We start from the raw sequence: 15,945 nt of genomic DNA, 5'->3' as shown, positions 1-15,945 counted from the left end.
TTGACAGTGAAATAAAAGAATTGGATTTTTCTCTAAATACTCTTGTGCCATTTTACAGGAAGTTCTTTATTGTCAGGTGAAACGAATCGTAGGACGTTGGACGAACACACCCGATGAACACTTCCATTCATTCGGGTCAACTCGGCACAATGCTTTCGTTTTTAATTGTCAGACAAGGTAAAACCTTTCCTTTCTCATGCAAATCATGCTAAGCTATCGGTTGTCTTAGCGATTGGAGACGCTTGACACTGAGATAGTGACTTGTTATCGTAGTCTGTTTGTTCAATTTTTTTAGGAGACATGACAAGTGTCCTGTTATTTCTATATAGCAGAAATGTACTACCTGTATTACGCCTCATATAAAAGTTAAATTTCCCAGGATGCATCAGTACATAAACATGGCGGCCCCGGGAGCAGACAGATTCACCTATGTTTACAGCTGTGATTTGGACGTAAATGTTCAAATTAAAATGTAAGTATAGCTACGTTATGATTAAACACGAGATTTGAAGCCAAACAATTGAACTACTCTAGAAAAATGAATTTAAGTTGACGTGTCAGATGTGTTCTATGTATCAAAACATTGGCACGACTTGCAAGCTTTGAGCCCGGAAGAGATCATGCTCAAGACCAAAACCCCGAACCATAACAACTTATGAATCGTTTGAAGAAGTTGTACGCACAGCTGTGATTACATGTGATATGCATATATTTTATTAATCTATCTACTCTAGAGGCACCCTTGAAGGGACACGAGAACGGAAGAGTTTCAGGGCATTAGTGGAAGACCCACAGCTACGTTATTCTGGTTTATATCAAGATGGGTGTTCAGATATGTACGTCACATGTCAAGTGTTTGCCGATGGAAGACCTCTGGGCCTGCCAACAAGGACTTCTTACAGGCCATTCAGCACACGTTGGAAGTGAGAAACTTACCAATTATTCACTTATATTCTATCAAGTTTCAAGTTTATTTCCTATGAGATGTTCACCTATATTTATTGATATACATAATGGCTATCATGGCCTTGACAAGAGGCCATCATTCTGGATATGCAATAGGGGAACAATGAATATTCATGACTCCTAAGTGCTTATTATCTTCAGTGAAAACTCTATGAATATTCATTATTCACCTGTTGTTTATGGTTTTCTGTTGACTCCCATGATGCCGTCACTGTCACCGGCCAACAGCAAAAATTCCCAAATGAGGCACAATGTTACTGAAATCGTACTTTACAAATCATGAAATGACTTTCTGGAACCTGTAGTTTACAAATATGTCATTATTTCCTGGAGTGGTGTTCCCCTTTAATTATTGTCTTTCTGTGATGTTTGTATTAGAGTACAATATTTAATATTCTCATATTTGTATTGTTTATTTATAGTTGGAATGAATGGTTGACACTACCCGTCAGATTCTGTGATTTGCCTAGAAGTGCACAGGTAGGTTCATATTTTCATGTTATATCAGGGTTCTACCAAGCTTAGAATCCAGTCATGTGGGAATTTTGTGCTTGCAGTTGTTTATTCAAATTTATAATTAGATTATTATTTCCTGCAGTGAAGATTTAATAATATGGTAGTGCATTGCATAGTTCAACTGTCTTGAGTTGGTTCTTAAAAATCCAGTAAGAACTTCTAGCTAAAGTTCCAATAAAGTAAATGACTGCAAGCCAAAACCTGAGTCTGGTAAGGGAAAAGTAAGAGCAAAATCCCTACATGGCAGGTTCTTTACCATCCTGATGTCAGTCATTTAAATGCTGTGTTATTATCCTAATCATAATCACATACACATAATATTGGGAAGAGAAATTGAATAAGTTGAGTTGCACTATTAAAATCATGTATGCGATGTTTCCTCCTGTTTTCTATCTTATTTATGATATTTCAATATATTCATAACAGGCTGCATTTACTGTATGGGATCTGTATGGACCAAGGAAAGCCATTCCAGTAGGTGGTACAACTGTATCATTGTTTGGAAAAAATGGGTAAGTCCATCCATAGACCCTCCATCCACTGGTCCATCACACTGTCACTATTAAAATGGTTACCTCTTTTTATCCTGTACCTTAAACTGTGACAAGTACTTGCATACAGTATATTGTGAGATTAAATCATGACCATGAACAGACTCAGTAGTATCTTTGTGTACAACTGTAGCTGGGTGGAAATTGGACTGTCTTTTATGAAGACTTGTTAATCATAGTACATGCCTAAAGTGTTTGTTTTTCATTTTGTTTGTAGTACATTCCGTCAGGGTATGCATGATTTACGTGTCTGGCCAGACATTGAAGGTGATGGTAGCATGGTGACAAAAACTCCAGGAAAGTCTTTGGGAACTGGTGATGATCAGATGTCCAGACTTTCCAAACTAACCAAGAAACACAGGAAAGGTCACATGGTAAAAGTGGACTGGTTGGATAGACTCACATTTAGAGAAATTGAGATGATTAATGAGGTATTTTATAAAGTATTTGTTGTATGTAGTATTATCATGTGAATACCTTCAAGTTGTAGTACTATTACTAACCACTGTTATTACCTATGTGAAATAAAGTCTGTAGAATATAGTATTATCATGTGAATACCTTCAAGTTTATAGTACTAACCACTGTTATTACCAATATGAAATGAAGGTCTGTAGTATGTAGTATTATCACGTGAATACCTTCAAGTTTATAGTTGTAGTACTAACCACTGTTATTACCTATGTGAAATAAAGGTCTGTAGTATATAGTACTATCATGTGAATACCTTCAAGTTTATAGTTGTAGTACTAACCACTGTTATTACCTATGTGAAATAAAGGTCTGTAGTATATAGTATTATCACGTGAATACCTTCAAGTTTATAGTTGTAGTACTAACCACTGTTATTACCTATGTGAAATAAAGGTCTGTAGTATATAGTACTATCATGTGAATACCTTCAAGTTTATAGTTGTAGTACTAACCACTGTTATTACCTATGTGAAATAAAGTCTGTATAATATAGTATTATCATGTGAATACCTTCAAGTTTATAGTTGTAGTACTAACCACTGTTATTACCTATGTGAAATAAAGTCTGTAGAATATAGTATTATCATGTGAATACCTTCAAGTTTATAGTTGTAGTACTAACCACTGTTATTACCTATGTGAAATAAAGTCTGTAGAATATAGTATTATCATGTGAATACCTTCAAGTTTATAGTACTAACCACTGTTATTACCAATATGAAATGAAGGTCTGTAGTATGTAGTATTATCACGTGAATACCTTCAAGTTTATAGTTGTAGTACTAACCACTGTTATTACCAATATGAAATAAAGTCTGTAGAATATAGTATTATCAGTGAATACCTTCAGGTTTATAGTTGTAGTACTAACCACTGTTATTACCAATATGAAATAAAATCTGTTGTATGTAGTACTATCATGTGAATACCTTCAAGTTTATAGTGCTAACCACTGTTATTACGATACCATTATGAAAGAAGTCTGTAACACCGTGGTATTGATTTATTAAAGGGGAATGCCACTCAATGATATAGAGACATTTTCATAAACTTTGGGTTCTGGAGAGTCATTTCATGATTTCAAATCACATAATTTTTGCTTGGTTGCCTCCCTCCCTCCCTCCCTCCCCTCCAACCATCCCTCCCTCCATCTTAAATGGATATAAAATGAAGGATATATTATGAATGTGTTCGTTTTCATAACACATTTTCTATTCTAACTGTAGTTTTACTTCTGTTAACAGAAAGAGAAACGTAATTCCAATTTTTTGTTCCTCATGGTGGAGTTTCCTCGTATTCATTTTGATAATGTGGATCATTCTGTAGTTTATTTTGAAAAGGTAGGTGTTCATATATTTGGAAAATGAAATCTTTATTGTGTGTTCTTTAGAATATATATATCGAGAATGAAAATGGAGCTTATGGGGATGTCATTAGACTGAAAAGTCCAGTCCTCTTCTGTGCTTACAAGTTACATAGCCTTTCACACAGCAAGAGGTTACGTAAGTGGAGACGGGGACTGGACTTTTCAGTCTAGGATAACATAAGTTTCTGTGGTATCCTGGTATCACACTTGATGGATTGTTAAAAGTTTAGTTATTCAGGAGGAACAAACTATAATTCCTACCTCAGTGTCCTTTTGATGTTCACCCCATATAAAGTTTAAATGTGAACTATTTATGAGTTACTGGTTTGCTCAGAGTGAACTCACTTTCTTGGAAAGCTGTTAAATCCAAGTCATAATTTGTTTGTGCTAACAGAATATTTGATAAAGTAGTTTAGCTCAATAACAAATTATGAAATGATATTCATCATGTAACACAAATTTCTATCTGTATGTTTGTACTGCCAGTATGACTAACAATTAACTTATGTTATAATTCAAACTGCCTGCATACAAGTCAAGTGACTAGCGAATAAATTATAGTTGTGGTAATTCCTAATCTTGGACAACCCATATGCAGTGGTATGGGTAACTAAGACTGGATTATTTGCTGTTACAAACAATACTAGTGATTGTTTACAACACTGCTTCATGTTTGTCGATGGAATAATACTACATCCCCCATAATTCACCATTCAAGATGGTGGGTTTACAAATACTCTGTTCTTTCAACATTCTCATGTCATCTGTTTCAGGATGCTGATGAAGTAGTTCAAGTCAAGCCCTCAGCAGAGATTGTCAAAGTACCAGATCCTGAAATTTTGATGGTTAGTTAGTTTATGTTGATTAATATGCCAACCATTCTGTGTGTTGTAACTTTGACTCAACACATTGATGGTTAGTTTGCAGTGTTAGTTTATACACCAACCATTCTGTGTATTGTAACTTTGACTCAACACATTGATGGTTAGATTGCAGTGTTAGTTTATACACCAACCATTCTGTGTATTGTAACTTTGACTCAACACATTGATGGTTAGATTGCAGTGTTAGTTTATACACCAACCACTCTGTGTGTTGTAACTTTGACTCAACACATTGATGGTTAGATTGCAGTGTTACTGTTAGTTTATACACCAACCACTCTGTGTGTTGTAACTTTGACTCAACACATTGATGGTTAGTTTGCAGTGTTAGTTTATACACCAACCACTCTGTGTGTTGTAACTTTGACTCAACACATTGATGGTTAGATTGCAGTGTTAGTTTATACACCAACCATTCTGTGTATTGTAACTTTGACTCAACACATTGATGGTTAGATTGCAGTGTTAGTTTATACACCAACCATTCTGTGTGTTGTAACTTTGACTCAACACATTGATGGTTAGATTGCAGTGTTACTGTTAGTTTATACACCAACCACTCTGTGTGTTGTAACTTTGACTCAATACATTGATGGTTACTTTGCAGTGTTAGTTTATACACCAACCACTCTGTGTGTTGTAACTTTGACTCAACACATTGATGGTTAGTTTACAGTGTTAGTTTATACACCAACCACTCTGTGTGTTGTAACTTTGACTCAACACATTGATGGTTATGGTGATCATTCAGTTTGACTGTTGTACAAGAAGCACAGTGTGTAATTTTGGCATAGTGTATTTCAAAGTGTCCGCAAACTCTAAAGAAAAATCTTTGAAACTGTTCATCAATCATTTCAAGATAAAATAAAACTGATTTCAGTCCTAAACTGACAAACTGGTCAGCAATAGTCAGTACTCAAAATGGCACCTGCAACATTTGTTTGTACATCATGTTTTCAATTTTTGCCAGGAATTAACACGTTTTAGTATGAATCTACACAGAGGTCAACACACTTTACAATGATTATGAGTATTGAAACTCCACTTATGTCTGGGGATAACCTTAGAAATAATTCTATGAAATATGCTATTTTAGCTACAGTTCAGACTATATTATCTTCTATGTCAACACACTGTAAACTGACCTTGATGTACCAGAATGGTACTTCTCTTAGATAATGTAGAAGGTCTGCTTACTGTATTGGAAAAACTTCAAATATTGATACTACCCTGTTCTTGTTGAAAGGAGGCCAATTGGAAACAAACATTTCTGCATTCTATGTTGGTACAACACTTCCTGGTATGAAATGTACTTTTTGTAGAAGGTTTTGTTAAACGACCAGCTTTGTATTCGAGTATAAAAATTCTTGTTAAACTCTCTTGTAGGAAAATTTAGTTGAAAGTAAACATCACAAATTGGCACGTAGTGTACGAAGTGGAGTATCTGATAGAGATCTGAAACCTAATGCTGCAACAAGAGATCAACTTAATGTAAGTACAGTATTTAAAAGTCAATCCATGAATGTAAGAACTTACATCCTCCAGATGTTATAAGAAGTACTTTTAGAATTGATAGATGTACATACAAAAAATATACTTATAAAACAAATGACATCTGTCTTCTCATTGCACAGTTTCATTATGTATACATCATATTTTGTGTATGAAGTAGCATGTGAATATTTGTACACTTGAAAACCACATGGATTTGTGTTTGTCATTTGCATACAATATACATGTGTACATTAGTGGCTAATAGACATAGCCTGTGTATAGTCCTTTGTTATTTTTTGTGTATCTATTGCGATGTTGGTGATGCGTAGACCCCGACCTTGACCATGGCCTTGATATAGACCTTGTTATTCGTCTTACTTGTCTTAGACTCGTTCCTCAAAAAAGGAAAATACTTCTGATGTTATCAGTGATAATATCTGATTATTATATTTCACAACAGGTTATTGTCGGTTACTCTCCTACCAAAACACTCACGTCAGAAGAGGAAGATTTACTTTGGAAGTTTAGATTCTATTTAACAAATCAAAAACAAGCCCTGACAAAGTTCCTGAAATGTGTCAACTGGAATCTACCACAGGAAGCAAAACAAGCATTAGATTTACTAGGTAAATGGCAAGTTATTGATGTAGCTGATGCCTTGGAGTTGTTATCACCACAGTTTACCAACCCTACAGTTAGAAGGTATGCAGTAGCAAGACTTCAACAAGCCAAAGATGAGGTATGTACAGTGTCTACTAAGCCCTAAAGTTAGAAGGTATGCTGTGAGATAGGTGGTCATGGAAAAAGAGGGATTGTGTATTTGTGGGGTGGGGTGGGGGTGGGGGTGGGGGTGTGATATGCAAAGCCTGTCTGGTAGATGTACAGTATTTGGTAAAACTAAGTTAAAATTATGAAATTTCAGGATTCAATAAAAGCCGTCCTTGAAATTCTTTGAGCTGTCAAAACAAAAACACTGAGAAGATCAGAGAATAATGCATACATTAGCCTTCCCTTTGCATAACTGACAATTTACTCTATTTTCATTGTAGGAATTGTTACTGTATCTTCTTCAACTAGTCCAGGCTTTGAAATATGAAAACTTTGATGAAATAAAAGCTGGTCTTGAATCGCCACCTAAAAGAGAATCACAGATTTTCTTGTCAGAAACTTCACCAGGAGATAGAGAAAGGTATGTTGTAAAGATTTCTTGTTTAATAAACTCATATCTGCTAGCATAGGCTGACAGATTTATTGTTACTCATATCTGCTAGCATAGGCTGACAGATTTATGGTTACTCATATCTGCTAGCATAGGCTTACAGATTTATTGTTACTCATATCTGCTAGCATAGGCTGACAGATTTATTGTTACTCATATCTGCTAGCATAGGCTGACAGATTTATGGTTACTCATATCTGCTAGCATAGGCTTACAGATTTATTGTTACTCATATCTGCTAGCATAGGCTTACAGATTTATTGTTACTCATATCTGCTAGCATAGGCTTACAGATTTATTGTTACTCATATCTGCTAGCATAGGCTTACAGATTTATTGTTACTCATATCTGCTAGCATAGGCTTACAGATTTATTGTTACTCATATCTGCTAGCATAGGCTTACAGATTTATTGTTACTCATATCTGCTAGCATAGGCTTACAGATTTATTGTTACTCATATCTGCTAGCATAGGCTTACAGATTTATTGTTACTCATATCTGCTAGCATAGGCTTACAGATTTATTGTTACTCATATCTGCTAGCATAGGCTTACAGATTTATTGTTACTCATATCTGCTAGCATAGGATGACAGATTTATTGTTACTCATATCTGCTAGCATAGGATGACAGATTTATTGTTACTCATATCTGCTAGCATAGGCTTACAGATTTATTGTTACTCATATCTGCTAGCATAGGCTTACAGATTTATTGTTACTCATATCTGCTACCATAAGCTGACAGATTTATTGTTACATGCAAGTGTGAGGGAAGGTGTCTACAACAATGACTATGTTCAGAACAAGTCTTCATGATTGGTAATGTCACAGGGGGAAAGGGTGGGCTCAGGGTGATAGAGATTTTATTTGTATATTGTAGCTCTTTTAAGTACAGTATGCCAGCCAATCAGATTGTAGCTCTTTTAAGTACAGTATGCCAGCCTATCAGCTTTTTGATTTGCTATAAATATCAGTACATACAAAAATATGTAAACCTTTCTAATTCCAGTTGAAAATAAATATATTTCTTGTAATATTACTAGAATTAGTATATGCAGACCCAACAATTGATTTTATTTTTAGTTTGTTATTGAGTTACCTTTCTTTTACATGAGATGTTTGTTCCAATGTACATATTACAAATTTGGAGTGGTAATCAGTACTATATAAAAGATCGTAAATAATTAAAACATTTAAATGTATGTGTTTTTCACAAAGCAAAATGACTAAACTAGTTGTATTTTGTGGTTTGTTATTCTCAAGACTTCCAAGTACTCCAACGGTGACAAGTCCTGTATCTAGAAGATCTTCACAGTCTTCAGATATAGACTCTCCAAGCCCAGAACCAATGTCTAGCAAACAAGAGGATAGTGAACCTGTCATTGAAGAAGAGGTAAGATAAAGATTATATCATGTCCAAATCTTCTGATGACATAATGAATATAAGGTTTAGTCTGTATGGTATAAGTGCCCTCATGCATTGGTCAAGCCATTCATGCTGGAGAGGGCGGAATGATGTATCGTACAGTATAAGGTTGTGCAAGTAGTTATCTGGTCCAAAATCATAGCAAAACTTAGGCCAGAAAAGACCAGAAAAGACAGATAAGGTTTAGGTCCGGAAAAAAGTGTCAGTATATTGGTTGTTTTGAAAGTGACTGGAGATCTAATTCTTGAAATTGCCATACTGTCTACAACCTATTTTATGGTAGTGAGCAACAGAGGCATAAATTTGTTTGTCCAAATCAGCTTTGTTATGACTTGTAAAATGCATATATTTGTACAAGTTGTCATCACAGTGTGTAGGATCTGTTTGTAGAAGGACAAGGGGCAAACAAATTATTTTTATCAAAGTCATATAAATATACAATCATGTAAATTTTGTTATCTTTTTCTAGAAGTAACTGTGATGTTTTTTTTGTTTTGTTTTGTAGCAGTACGATTTGGCCACCTTTCTAATTAGCAGAGCCTGTCATAATTCCACATTGGCTAGTTATTTTTATTGGTTTTTACTGGTGGAGTGTGATGATCAGGACAGTTTATCCAAAGATAACAGGACATCTGAGATGTACATAACTGTCATGAAGAGGTTTAGTCAGGCTCTGATTAAGGTCAGTAAGGTGACAATTGCAAACAATGTGACTATACAAAGACAAAGTGCTAACTTTTAAATGATAAATTGGAATCTGTCTTTCAATGAAATTGTCGCAGGACAAATCCGATCTCGATAAAGAATAAACAAATTGATAAATTGGAATCTGTCTTTCAATGAAATTGTCACAGCACAAATCCAATCTCGGTAAAGAGTGTTCCAGATGTCAAAAATGACCATTGTTGTCATTCAAATGAAATAAAATGATAAAAGTTTGAAGTACCTAAGTCAGTATTAGATATACCCCTCTACATATACATACTGATTGTAACATAAAAAGACATGGACTCGATTGAATACCACACCTAAGCTTTCTTCAGTGACTTGACCTTTAACCTTTGACTACATGTCAACCTTTCACCTTTCACCTTTCACCTTTATCTTCCAGGGAGGACGTGAATGTCGGATCAGGAGATCATTGCTAGCAAGACAGCAGACGTTTGTTGACAGACTTGTTATACTCATGAAGGGTGTGGTAAGAGAAAGTGGAAATCGAAAAAAGAAGGTATGCATTTTAAGATATAGTTTCCAAATGTTTAGAAAGATTATTCTTGATGAAATTTGCTTTAACATGAACCTAATTGAAAATTCCAGTCAGTTTTTTGTATTTAATTTATTATAGATAAAAGAAACATTATTTTGTTACATCTGTGTGAAGAAAATCCTTATATTTTGCAGATTGAAAGGCTTCAAGCATCACTATCAGACAACAGCGAAGGAAACAAGGTCAACTTTGTGCACTTTGAACCATTACCTTTACCCCTTGACCCAGAGGTCAAAGTCAATGGTATAGTGGTAGAAAAGGCTACCCTGTTCAAGAGTGCTTTGATGCCATGTAAATTGACATTCAAAACTGTGGACAACAGGGAATATGCAACATTGTTTAAAAATGGTGATGACTTGAGACAGGATCAGCTGATACTACAAATTGTACACTTGATGGACACAGTAAGTTTGTTATTGTTAAAGGGGAACTATCCACATCTAAACATTTTTCTGCAATATCTGTATTTCACATGAATAAGTGTCTGTACTATCAGTGGTTGATTGGCCTGAATACTAGTTTGTCTTAGCTTTTATGTATTGGTTTCATCTGCATGCAACTGATAAAGGCATTATCATTTGAAATACACTGATTCTGTGAATTATTTTTTTGATTTTGTTATAGCTATTAAGACAGGAGAATTTAGATTTGAAATTGACAACTTACAAGGCTATAGCAACCAGTCCTCGTCACGGATTTGTTCAGTTTATTGAGTCAGTACCAGTAGCTGATGTATTGTCTAATGATGGCAGTATACAGGTAAGAAGTGAGCACGGTGGTTAACTTGTACACATTTAGCCCAATGATTTAGCCCAGGTCTGTATGTAAGAAGGGTGATGCTCAGTTTGACCTGGCCACACATCACAGGTTTTCCCCGGGTACTCCCGTTTCCTCCTGCTTCTTCAACACTAGGGCACTAGGGTGCTGCTCAGTGGTGACCATTCAACAAATTTCTGAACTTATTTGGATGAATAAAGATTATTAGAATTATAACTAGCATATAAGTATTGATAAATGAATGACATCATAACTCTAAGACTTCTTTTACCCATGACACTATATCCAGTCACTCTGTATTCCATAATGCTAGATATCATTTTAATTGTCCTTTATGTATTTTGTAGAATTTTTTCAGAAAGCATGCTCCCAGTGAGAGTGGTCCGTATGGAATACATCAGGATGTGATGGATACCTATGTCAAAAGCTGTGGTGAGTAGAAAAATAACATAATACATTTATGTTGCAATTTGCCATTCATTTCTTAATATACCACATGCAAGCCAAGTTGAATGTGTCTGAACAAAACTATGAGATTTATACCCTGGTCATTCTACACCACAACAAAGCATGTCTACCACATTTAATAGTTCTGTGGTGCTCAAAACATGAGTCATAATGTTCCAAATCACTGTCATTTTTCCTGATTTTATATATATATGCTTATGGGAGGTGTAATTATACTATTATCCTGTATTTGTCTTCATTCAGACAAAATACTCATGATTGATATGAAGGCTTTTGTCGCCTCTCATCTTTTGACTTGTAGGTCACATGTATTTTCCTAGATCCTCAGTTTTATGAGAAAAAACATTAAGGATTGTCTACACAACTTCACAAATGTTAGACTGCTTTGGTAAGATACAGACATTGTTAACATTGTCCTCCCAATAGAATCTATGTTATACTTAATTATGACTGATAAGAAGAATACTGTTTTACATTTTATATGTGGTGCTTGTTACCATTTCATGAAAGCTCTGACTTTAATTGTTACTTTGTTTCCATCTTTAGCTGGTTACTGTGTGATTACCTATATACTTGGTGTAGGTGATAGACATTTAGACAATCTACTACTGACAGCATCAGGTCATCTATTCCACGTAGACTTTGGTTACATTCTGGGTAGAGATCCTAAACCTTTACCACCTCCTATGAAACTCAGTAAGGAAATGATAGAAGCTATGGGTGGTGCTAACAGTGAACAGTATCAAGATTTTAGAAAGTATTGCTATACCGCTTTCCTTCATCTCAGAAGGTAGGTGTTGTAATCTACATTATTATTACATAATGTAACAGTGAATTACTTGTATCAGTGTGCACACATACTAACCATTTGTAACGTCGATGCAGTACAATAGTGAAAACATGCAAATGTACGTCATGCAAACTTTTCCATGTTCACGAAACCATGATCACTGTGTCATGACAGATAACAGAACCCCATAAGGTACGAGTGCTAGTATATGTATTCAGGGTATAGGTACTTCTGCTTACAATATTTAAAATTATGAAGTCAATCTGAATTCACTACCAAAATCCTACATCCAAACTTGTACTTCCATGTTATCTTTTCAGATATGCAAACCTGATATTGAATTTATTTTCATTGATGGTTGATGCTAATGTTCCTGATATTGCATTAGAACCTGACAAGACAGTAAAGAAGGTACGTTGTATTTTAAATATACTTCTTTCTTACAAGTTACAATATATTGCCAATCATTTTAGCACTTCAATGTAAACTCTAATTTGATGAGATTTTACTTCAAAGATGGGTTAATTATGTAATACTTGCTATGCATACAGTGATGTAGCTGTTTAGACCACTCTGGGCTACTCCAAGGGAAATCTTGCCTCAAAATTCTAGTGTTAGAATATATTGTCATTAGCTACAAGTACATGAGTATTGTTTTTGCATATTTATTGTATTATCTGATCTCAATCAGTGTTTATGTGTTTGTGAGATTGTCCTAGTAAATATCTTTATAGCAATATTGAAGTTTGATGTTCCTGCCTATGGCGCCCTCTAGAGACCAGTATTACATAATCAAAAATTTATGTCCCGGCAACAGTTCCAAAGATTTTTATGTCAAGAAACTAGTGGTCACTCTGGTCTCCAGTTGGAGGTGATGTGGGAGTATCTCCACTCCTAACGATGGTGATTATGATCACAAAGCTATATGAAAATTGAAAGAACAACAATCACTTCAAAATTTGTTTATAATTTATCCTAGACTGTACCTGCCAATTATTAATCAAACTGTTATTTTACAATTTGATTAGGTGCAAGATAAATTCCGTTTGGATCTGAGTGATGAAGAGGCAGTCCTTTACATGCAGACATTAATAGATGTTAGTGCTGGTGCTGTGTTTGCAGCTGTGGTTGAACAATTCCATAAATTTGCCCAGGTATGAAGTTTCCACTCTAAACTTAGAATTTAGTTGTAGTTGTAAAATGATATGTATAATGAGTAGTCAGACATGATCCTGTGACTGACTAAGGCACTCTCAGGTTGTCATATACTACAGCACTCAGTGCAAGGGACAAGTTGTTATATACTACAGCACTCAGTGCAAGGGACAAGTTGTTATATACTACAGCACTCAGTGCAAGGAACAAGTTGTCATATACTACAGCACTCAGTGCAAGGGACAAGTTGTTATAATTACAGCACTCAGTGCAAGGAACAAGTTGTCATATACTACAGCAGTCAGTGCAAGGGACAAGTTGTTTTGACTACAGCACTCAGTGCAAGGGACAAGTTGTTATAAGGAATGTTTTCCTATCTAAATGTAAGAGATAATTTGATGGAGTCCCAGAATGCAGTTACTAGTATCAACTACTGAAAAGTTTAACAAGTAATGTTTAGAAGTTGCCACAGTGTAACAAACACAATATGATTGTATTTTTAGTTTTCACACCTTCTCTTTGTCACAAAATTAGATTAATCTTGATTTCTATTAAACCTATAAATCTTTTTATACTTTCAGTATTGGAAAAGGTGAAGAAGGACCCATATTGATAATATGTGTGCAATGCACCAAAGAATCCACTACCTGCTTTTATATATAATAGTGGTCCTGAAAATGCAGAATGATCATTTCAACACAAGTTGTGCATGGATAAAGTATTTGGTATTTACCATACAGGGTGTAAAGATCAACCGTTTCTTTTGTTCAACTAAGATTCTGGATCTCTAATGTCGCATTGTTTAGAGAAACTGTTGATGGAAGGTACCATATGATGGCAGGCTTATAACCGGACAATTTATGTAACCACCTTTATTCCTCATTATTGAATATTTACACAATTCCCAACAAGGATGTCAAGAATTTTCACTGGCAAGGGAAGATTGAGGAATGCACAGTAGTAATGTGTGTACACAGCCATATCATACATGAAGAATAGTATACATCATGCCATAATCCAAAGACATACTGACGTTATAGCCTTTCCACGCTTGAATTTGTGCTCAGCTCCAAGACATGAGAGAAAGCTTTCTTAGACAAAACTGTCAGTCTTACATGGAGGCTGACTTGAGTAGTTCCACAGGTAGACTGGTCTGTAGTAACATAACACTGTATGTGATAAAGTGTGTTCACTGTATGGTCAGGTTACTATGTGGTATTATACACTTATAGCTTGGCTATGAGGGTACTACTACTAGTAGATGGCTATGAGGGTACTACTACTAGTAGATGGCTATTATCCCAAGGATTGTTATGCAGCAAATATTTCCCTAGGCTAAAAGCCGAGGAAAACATTTGCTACACAATAGCATGAGGGGTGATATGACATCTACTAGTGTCCAAATAAGGCCAAGCAATAAGTGTTTTATAACACATCATATTCCCACACAAGTATTCTTTCAAGAGTGAAAGAAAATATCAGTAGGACTAGTCTTGTACTACTGTAATAGTGTCCTATGGAAAATAGAAAACAAATGCACCCTCTGTATGCAAATTGAGGGCACTGTGGGTCACTAGTCTATACCATGTGAAGGCTGTATGAAAACTATGTTATAAACACCAATATACTCATTTCTGTTTTCAGTGTTATATACCCATTGACAGTTTAGATGTTATGCATGTACAAACAGTTGGACATCTTATATATACAGTTTTTTTGGGGTAAATATGGTCATTTTGAAGCCAAGCTTTTGTCATAAATTCCAAAAGAATATTTCTATGATTGGAGACTAAAATAGAATTAAGATTTACAGCATACAAAAATATATTCAAAAAATTGTAGCAAAAAAAAGTACTTGTACTGAAGATGCTAGTATCATTTTATTGTTACCAGTAAACAACTTTTTTTTCCCTCATGTGCAATGACATCAAATACAATTTGATATACTTACCGATACGACTTACAAACTGATGTTGTAAATAAAGACACAGAAGACTTCAAAGTAAAAAAGTGAAGATGTTTTATTGAAAGAGTTTTTCTCTTGTGTGATTTATGTAAAAAAGTTTGTACACTCCAAATATACAGACTAAATGTTTACACAGTACAATTTATACAATGTCTGTGTATATTTACATGAATTTTGTGCAGCCATTGACAAAAAAACATAATATAAACAAAATAAATACCGGTACATATAATTTACACCAGTCCTATGTTCAAGAAACACAATGGATAGTTAACCAAAGCAAATGTAATATCCCCCCCCCATTAAAGATTTTTTGTGCCTTCCACAATTTTTGTGATTACAGATACTGATAACATATTTGCAGACAATTTGACTATTCCATGTGTCAACAAATTTCAAAGTTATCTTAATATGTAAAGTACAGTGATATGTATGATACTTTACTTTTTAAAGCAACATAGTATACCATTATTTTATCATAAGTACACTACATAACTTATTCATATTGACTTATACCATGAAGTGAATGTAAAGTCTAGCATTGACATAACAGTTTATTCACGTACATGTTCTGTATGATTCTGATATATCAATGACAATATCTAAGTGTACCTAAAATTTA

The 15,945-nt window shown here is 34.8% G+C and overlaps 1 protein-coding gene across 3 annotated transcripts; it reads left to right on the top strand.

Annotated features, from left to right (window-relative positions):
• The first annotated feature begins 18 nt into the window (after positions 1–18).
• On the top strand, positions 19–15,502 carry LOC144443487 (phosphatidylinositol 3-kinase catalytic subunit type 3-like). 3 transcript variants are annotated; one of them, XM_078132975.1, is made up of 21 exons: positions 19–177; positions 333–472; positions 735–923; positions 1,389–1,446; positions 1,909–1,994; positions 2,251–2,464; positions 3,752–3,847; positions 4,647–4,718; positions 6,144–6,248; positions 6,712–6,990; positions 7,301–7,440; positions 8,738–8,867; positions 9,406–9,582; positions 10,012–10,128; positions 10,302–10,571; positions 10,792–10,926; positions 11,292–11,376; positions 11,959–12,202; positions 12,523–12,613; positions 13,231–13,356; positions 13,939–15,502. In XM_078132975.1, the coding sequence occupies exons 2-21, from the start codon at positions 381–383 to the stop codon at positions 13,951–13,953; spliced, it is 2,721 nt and encodes a 906-aa protein (XP_077989101.1). In that variant the 5' UTR covers positions 19–177; positions 333–380; the 3' UTR covers positions 13,954–15,502. The 3 variants fall into 3 exon arrangements, with proteins under 3 accessions (XP_077989101.1, XP_077989103.1, XP_077989102.1); XM_078132977.1 differs by having other exon boundaries at positions 330–472; XM_078132976.1 differs by having other exon boundaries at positions 296–472.
• Positions 15,503–15,945: the final 443 nt, after the last annotated feature.

This window comes from Glandiceps talaboti, chromosome 12 (genome assembly GCF_964340395.1).
Source record: "Glandiceps talaboti chromosome 12, keGlaTala1.1, whole genome shotgun sequence".
Taxonomy (NCBI): domain Eukaryota; kingdom Metazoa; phylum Hemichordata; class Enteropneusta; family Spengelidae; genus Glandiceps; species Glandiceps talaboti.
This window is presented reverse-complemented; position numbering and strand designations above follow the sequence as displayed.

Bases quoted from the DNA above. Each gene is read 5' to 3' on its own strand.
- LOC144443487 (XM_078132975.1), top strand. From the start codon at position 381: ATGCATCAGTACATAAACATGGCGGCCCCGGGAGCAGACAGATTCACC. The intron at 1,995-2,250 runs GTAAGTCCATCC...TTTTGTTTGTAG, and splicing joins TCATTGTTTGGAAAAAATGG to TACATTCCGTCAGGGTATGC. The intron at 10,129-10,301 runs GTATGCATTTTA...TATATTTTGCAG, and splicing joins GTGGAAATCGAAAAAAGAAG to ATTGAAAGGCTTCAAGCATC.